Genomic DNA, 7,999 nt, shown 5'->3' with positions numbered 1-7,999 from the left:
CTGATCTGACACAAAAAAGTTGGGGAAGATTCCCTCGGATCAATCACAGGCACAGCAGCCAAGCAGGGAGCGTACGTGCGCTCGCATGCCATCGTGGGACGGCCATGAATCGGTCGACCAAGGAGGCGAGCCCCGCCTAGCGTGCCATCCACGATCGCGTTGCGCCATTCGGCCTGGCCATGTCGATGGCTGGGTGCGATTGCCATCTCCTACTTTTAACCTCCAATTCCATCTGGGGTGTTTGATACCACCCGCTAAAGTTTATCAACTGTCACATCGGATGTTTGGATACTAATTAAGAGTATTAAATATAGACTAATTACAAAAACTAATTGCACAGGTGGAGTCTAATTCGTGAGATGAATCTATTGCCTAATTAGTTCATGATTTGATAATGTGGTGCTACAGTAATTATTTGCTAATGATGGATTAATTAGGATTAATAGATTTATCTCGCGAATTAGCTCAAGGGTTCTGCAATTAGTTTTATAATTAGCTCATATTTAGTACTCCTAATTAGCATCCGAACATCCGATGTAACACTGCTAAAGTTTAGCATCTAGTATTCAAACACATCTAAATAAGAGTCTCTCGTTCAGTTTCTCTCTACTACTTCACAGTGATCTCCAACAAACCCCTCATGTTTACCCTCCTATATTTAACTTTCCCATATTTTATTCACATCAAGTAACTACCACGAGCATGATTTAGAACGAGTCTCATCAAATTTCAGATCATTGCTGCCACCAATGGTTTCCATTAAACATGTTCACCCAGCTATCCATCGTGCTCCCTGCATTGCAAGATTCATGCATATGCATATGTAAATAAAATTGCAAGACGGATAAGCAATCCGGAGCTGCAAAATTGATGGTATCCTCTCCCAATCTCTTCTGCCGCACGGTCTGCAGCCCTGCAGGTTGTAGCTGCCGCACGCAAGCAGCTGCCGGCCAGCACAGGCAGGCTCCCGCCAAGCTTCCTCCCCTTCCCAACCTCCTTCCCTTCCCGGCCTCCCTCTCCATTCAGCCCTCATGCGGCCTGGGCAGCGAGCCTCTCTCTCCCCGACACACGCACGCAGATCCGCGTGTGGGCCGGCACGGGAGCTGCGGGCCTGCAAGGTGCGGCACGTGGGGGCGGCGCAGCTCGGCCAGCACGAAGCTATGAATCGCCGCGGACAGCTGCGATGCAAGCGGCGCTCCTCCCTCTCCGGTACTCCCCTCTCTACCTAGCGCGAGCGGTGTCCGTGGCGGTGTGAAGACCGGCGGTTGCTCCTCTCGTTCGGATGAGAGTCCGGATCGGGGCTCCTAGGTGCGGGAGGTCTGGACTGCCGGATGAGAGTTCTCTCAAACTTAGGAATCGGATCAGAGGTCCGTTGGGGACGTTTTTTTTTATGTTTCTTTCTCCTAAATGCGGAGTAGGACGTGGGATGAGAGTGGGGTTGGGATAACAAAAAATTCTTATCCAAAACAATGTACAGGGGATTATGCTAAAATTTTCTTTCTCCAAAAACATATCAACCCACAGCAGAACGTCAATAACTACCCCAATATTTGCCACGTCATCGTAACTGGGCCTGCCTCCAGAACAGAGCCCCTCTCTATCTACCTCCAAAACAGAGCTCCATCGCTCATTCGAGCAGAGCTTCCCGCCGGCCAAATTTGCCGTATCCCTGCCACCTCCGTTCGATTCCTCGCACCAGCAGCTTCCTCTCGCCGTCCCGCATCCATTTCACCCATCCACTGCGCACACGAGTTTTGCATCGAGTGTGTCGTATTCTCCCTCCCTCCCTACCCGACTGGCCGGCGCAGGGCGACTGGCGGCCGGCGCGGGGCGAGCAACACGGGCCAAGCAGGCGGTGGCCACTGCGCTGCGGGCGATACGCGCGTGGGGCAAAAAAATGAGCGCAGGAAACATCTGGCGCGCGCAGGAAGGAGCAGCCGCCGCCACTGCCACCGCTGCCCGGGAAAGGAGTTGCCGCCGCCGCTCGGGAAAGGCAGGCGCGGGCGCGCGAAAAAAAAAGAAGGAATGGCCGGTGCGGGCGGATTGGGGGAGGAAAAGCGCCGCGCAAATTTGCGGGCGGAACAGCTCTGGATGCGGGTGAACAGCTCTGAATACGGATGGACACAAATTTACGGGAGGTTTGAAGGACCTATTGGAAGAACTTTTTCCTATTTCCCTCTAATTAAGATTTTAGGCTGAAGTTGCTCCTATCCATCCCAGAGCCTTGGCGCACGGTTTTCTCCCGTGCTATCACGGTGTGTCCATATTTTGCAGGTTTTTTATCACTATATATTAATTTTTTGGAGACTGAGCTGCGCCTGCATTACGTACCAAGAGCACGTAACTGGTAACCTCCTTTTTTTTTTCCTTTTCACGCTGCATTATGATTAAAAAAATATAACCAAACTCCCTACTCCCTAGGATTCTACCAACAGCTCATAAAATTATATACGTACTTATATGTGTACATCAAAGTTTATTATTCGTATTCATAGAACTTTTAATATTCATTTTGTACCGATTGATGGTATATTTCAAGATAAAAAATTATCAAAATTATAGAGCAACCGCTGGTTCTATTTTTATTTTCTTTTTAGTGTCAATTGGGTCTTGTCGGTACCTTACCTCGTGATTGGGCTCTTGCTTCGTCCCTTCGACCAAGGAAAAGGACAAACGGAAGAGAAACGGGGTGGAATGGAAATTGAACAAAGATAAAATATTCCAAATGCCGATATACGACTTATGAGAGAGGTTCGCATGCTCCCGCACCTTCCCGTGCACCCTTGCTCCCGGACGATGTGCATCGACAAGACCCAATTGACAGAATGCTAATATTAAACCCGAATGACCTAACTGTTCATGCGGCAACGACGGAATGCTAATTTTTTTAGTACCAGATGATGTTATGAACCGGTATTTCCAAAACAAACCGGATCAAAATGGCTTCCTTTCTTCTTAAATGCATTTCATTCATGGAGCCGGTAAAAAAGAATGGGACCAAATGTCATATTTCCAGTAGCTAAAACCTGCGGAGATTCGCTCTGGATCCGGCACCAAGTTCAGAAGATTCCCTCGATCAGAGCTGCACGGGTGTGTGTTTGCATTTATCGTGGGACGGCGCCGCACCGCAGGCACTCGATCGTCTTATGCGGCGGGCCATTGCAGGAAGATGAGCAAGATCGCCGATCGCAGGTGCAGGCGTGAACCTTGATCCTCTTCCCCGTGTGCGCTAGCGGTTTCTCTGATTTCTCTCGCAGGCCACCGCAGCACACCACACCCACCGCCACCGCTGCGCCTGCGGGGTCCCGTGCCGTCCGGCGCACGGCCATTCGACGAATCGACCTGGCGGCTTGCTTTTCTAACTTGTGGCCCCCGGCCATATATGTCGATCGATCGATCCCATGATTCCCATCAGATTTTCAGATCCCGAAAAATAGCGTCGGAGGCTGGAGTGTGGAGTGTGGATCATGGCCTCGCACCTCCACTCGTGTGGGTACGATTGGCCATCATTTCTGCTTATCCGTCGCGCCGCTCTCTTTCCAGCACGTTTTTCCTCCAGTTCCATCATGGGTGGGTGTCTACACTGTACAACATTTTTTTTCCCCAATTTTGTTGGGACCAGACGTGCATATAAGATTTTCCCCCCAGATTTGTTGGGGCCATGCATGGCGTGCGTATACAAATTTTATTATAATGTTTTTAGCGCCATGGCTTGCGTTTAAAATTGTATTTAATTTGGTGCCCACGAGCACTCCACTCTGGTGCTGTTTTCATGCTCCTCCTTGCTTCATTCTAGGTGAAGGTCCAATTGGGAGAGGAAAAAAAATGTGACCAAACTGTTACTCCCTCCGTCCCAAATTGTAAGTCATTCTAAAAATTTTGGAGAGTCAAAGCATCTCAAGTTTGACCAAAATTATAGAGAAAAATATAAAAATTTATGACATCAAATAGATATACTATGAAAATATAATTGATAAAGAATCTAGTGATACTTAGTTGACATCATAAATGTTATTATATTATCATGTAAATTTGGTCAACCTTAAGATATTTTGACTCTTCAAGATTCTTGGAATGACTTACAATTTGGAACGGAGGGAGTAGTACTTAACTTCGGCTAGCTGGCTGCCGGTGCTTTGGTAACTTAATTTCCAGTAAATCGAAAACGTTGCCTTAAAGCTACTGTGTTCCAGTCACCAGACACACGCACTAGTCAGTTCCCTACTTGTAGATCGACAGCGACGTCGCATATCCGTAGGCCCCGATCCATCTTGCGCTCCGCAACGCACTGCAGCAATATCTATCTGCACATGCACGCGATGACGCGAGAGCCCCAGTATCTATCTACATTCAGCTCGCTTACGCGAAAGCGACTGTGCAGATAGCAAATCTATTCAAATCAACAATCCACGGGAGCAGCACTAGTGAACAGGAACCCTGCCGGCGACGCGGCGCCGTCAGCCGGCGACCTTTTCTCTCCCCACCCCCGTCGGGCCGGCCAGCCGTCGCCTGCTTGGTGCCCAGCTGTTGTGTTTACCAGCGCGTGTGACGTACGTACGGATGTTGTGTGAACGGGCCCGGGGGTGTGAACGCCTCAACGGCCCATCGATCGATCAGCCAGCAGGAGCGGCCTGGTAAGTGGTGGTAAAGCTGATCCACCACCACCGCCTGCGTTGGACTCGGGTCAAGATGGATCATCTCAGCCAGGATAGGGATGGAGCTAGCTAGCGTGTGGTGATCCCGTCAGACAAGAGAGGAGCTCAACGGTGGGTGATTAGCTGGAACGTTGAAGGGGTCGATGCCTACCGGTCCGGTTCATACACGTACACATACACACATACATCGCATTCGCATGTGCGCAGTCGGCACGGGCAGATGGCGCATGCTAAACATGCCAACTTTGGGATATACTTTTTTTTTGTTTTTTTTTTATAAAAAGAGCTTCCAGGTTGCACCTGTGGTAGTGAGTTAGTGATGTGATCCGGGACAGTAGTTTGACGTTTTCTACGGCACGGAACTGTACGATACGAGTGCAGCGCACGAGCGCGCGCTTGCTTGGTCGGAGCTCGGAGGAACTTTCTTCCCGAGCGGAGCTGCTCCCTGGCCGCCTGCAGAGAAGGGAGCACGGGACACGAGACCGGATCAGGTCGGAGGAAACGGCTCGAGGTCGACAAGCATCGGATCTTCCCGTCGGTGTGCACGTGCGCCTCTGTTTCGTCAAGCCCAATCACCGATGCAGATGATATATTTTTTTTCTTATACTGATGTGTGTGAGTACGAGTAGATTTTATTTTATTTTTTGAAATAAGCACGAGTAGACTCCAAATCTTTCTCCCGGGCTGCTGCATGGCGGCGGCCAGATGCTACCGGGCCGATTTCAGAGGCCCACGTTCCCTATTGGGCTGAGCTTATATACTATCCATATAATCCGCATTAGCGACAAAATCAGGAACCGAGGGTGTGTTTGGTTGGTTGTATCATTTGATTCATGTATGAAATGATTCAAAATAATAATGATCATTTTGTTTGGTTGGGTGAATTGGACCAACTCATCTAGGATGAGGCTATCCCACTTAATACATTATTCTACTAATTAGAGTGAACCATATGGTACAAGCAAATTGGTTGAACCACTCCATCCAGGATCATAACCAAACACACCCTGATACAGTGATTTCAATCACTCATTCCCACACAGTGATATCATATCTATCATCTGGAGGAACAAAGCTGCGGATCTTCCCGCGCGTGTGAGCGCCTCCTCGTACGGAGAAGGAGACCTTTTTCTTGAACGCCGCATGGCATTCGCACAACATCCTCACGAGTTCAGCTTTGTGGTCTGCTTCTCCGCCACCCTTTACTCGTACTTCTTCGAGTGAATGCAGCACGATGCGGTCTGTCTTGGTATTCTCCAGCCGCTTGCAGGGGCACCGCGATAGCTTGCAAGGATAATCACCCTGAAAACAACAAAGATGATGCAATTTATAGTTAACAAATACAGTATACTGGAGCATTAGACAACCTACTAGATGTGCAGCATTCGATTCATCAGGAACCGTATGCTAGAGCTCGCCTCGTGTGTTAGACAATCTATCTAAGAACTCATGATTTTTTAACCAATAGATGTATACAAGCATGCTCTTGTTTGATGAACGGTATTTGTGTGGCATGGTTTCATGTCTTTCCGACTTGCCGTTGTAGAACAACAAATTAAGTAATCCAATGGACATCTAATAGAAATTGAATTGTTGTTTAGATATGCACGTGCCATCTTGAAAGGGAATTCCACCACAAGCTCTCTTATGCCAGCACATTGCTGGAGAAGATGCACCATTATTGGCTTCAAGTCATGCTTTACCGCCTCAAATTTCAGCACCAAAACCTCACACTTGGAAAGTCTATTCGTGTCCTCCAGGAGCTTCTCGTACTGGCGTGCGCCCTGAAAAACACACACAAATTAACAGGAAATTTTTTTTAAAGGCGAAGTTTTCTCTTTAAACAAGGTGCCTTTTTTATTTTATTTTGCAAGCAGGCGCACAGTACCTGTGGTACGGAGAGAGTCACTTTTAGTTCGTCGACGATGTTGAACCGGTTCATCAGCGCCATGGATGGAGAGCCCGTGGTGACCTCCATCCGCCGTAGATGGCGTCCGGCCTCCGCAAAACGGTGACGGCTCGGAACGTAGAACAGCGGGAACCAGTACAGCTCCGAAAGCTTTGGGGCAGCGATGTAAGCGTCGTTGCAGGAGATGCGCCGTAGTGTCAACACCCGGAGCTCTGGCGTGTCAACCCGGAGCACGCCGCCGAGTTCGCGGCCGCTGGCCATCTGGAGCCGCTGAAGCGAGCCGGAGCGGATGGAGAGGACAGCAGCCGCATCGTCGTCTCCGTCCCGCAGGCTGAAGCTGACCCACTCCAGGACGACCTCCTTCAAGCGTGGGCAGCGTGAGGACAGGACGTGTTCCAGCTCGCGGCCGTCCACGCGGGCGTCCGTGATCCTCAGTGTGGCCAGCGCCGCGAACGCCGAGCCGCCGGCGGGGAGCGGCTGGAACCGCAGGGCGCGGCCCACGTACTCCATGTCGATCGCCGTGACCCGCTCGCAGACGGGGAGCAGGATCTTCCCCTCCTTGTCCGGCGCTAGGTCGGGGTGGGGCAGCGAGAGCTTGAGCCGACCCGCAAGGCGCCGCGAGGCGAACCGCAGCCACGACGAGGCGCGCTCCGCGGTGACGTCGCGCGAGCCGAAGGGCGTCGCGATCTCCAGGCGGCGGACGGTCGGCGCGGAGTACGCGCCCATGGCGGCGTCGATGAGCTCGTGCGCGCGGAGCCGGTCCACGCGGTTGCCGTAGCGGAGGGCGAGCTCGGGCAGGTGGGCCCAGACGTGGCGCCAGCGGCGGGAGAGGACGCTGGTGCGCGCGGCGTCGGCGGTGGACGGGAGCCCGACGAGGATGCAGCGGAGGATGTCGTCGGGGAGGCCGCTGATGCGATCCACCCCGCCGCCGACGTCGTCGCTCTGGTCCGGGGCCATGATTCTGCTGCTCACGGTCGTTTCAACTGGCTGCTCGATCTCCGACGACTCTGGAACTTCAGCACCAGATGATACGTCGAACCGATCTAATTCTGGCATTGCGTGGCATATATGGCAGCGAGATTCACGAAATTCTGTCGGTTTCCAATTCGACAGCGCAATACCAACTACGAGTCGGAGGAGGGCGGCGTCAAATACACCCACACGCGCGGAAACGCCTCGTTGCCCACCGGCCACCGCCCCCTCTCTCCGAGGAAGCGAAGCGCCGGCGCGATGGATCTTCTGAAGCGGGAGCTGCAGTAGAAGCGGAAGGCGGTGAGAGAGGGGACTTTGCGGGGGGGGGGGGGGGGGGGGGAAAAACTCAACATGTTATCATGTGGAGATGGACTCCGCTGGCTACTGTGAGGCACACACAGCCATTTTAAAGCACAATATATTAACTATAAAGTAGTAAACTTGTATAATTTTTATTTCATGA

General features: G+C 51.4%; 1 protein-coding gene across 1 annotated transcript; it reads right to left on the bottom strand.

Moving 5' to 3' along the window:
* Positions 1-5,625: 5,625 nt before the first annotated feature.
* On the bottom strand, positions 5,626-7,833 carry LOC105913811 (putative FBD-associated F-box protein At5g56440). Its single transcript, XM_022824630.1, has 2 exons — positions 6,544-7,833; positions 5,626-6,439 (listed from the first exon to the last, which is right to left on the bottom strand). The coding sequence occupies exons 1-2, from the start codon at positions 7,618-7,620 to the stop codon at positions 6,113-6,115; spliced, it is 1,404 nt and encodes a 467-aa protein (XP_022680365.1). The 5' UTR covers positions 7,621-7,833; the 3' UTR covers positions 5,626-6,112.
* Between the last annotated feature and the right edge of the window lie 166 nt (positions 7,834-7,999).

This window comes from Setaria italica, chromosome II, assembly GCF_000263155.2.
Source record: "Setaria italica strain Yugu1 chromosome II, Setaria_italica_v2.0, whole genome shotgun sequence".
NCBI lineage: Eukaryota > Viridiplantae > Streptophyta > Magnoliopsida > Poales > Poaceae > Setaria > Setaria italica.
Note: the sequence above shows the minus strand (reverse complement) of the source record. Positions and strands in the feature narration are given on the sequence as shown.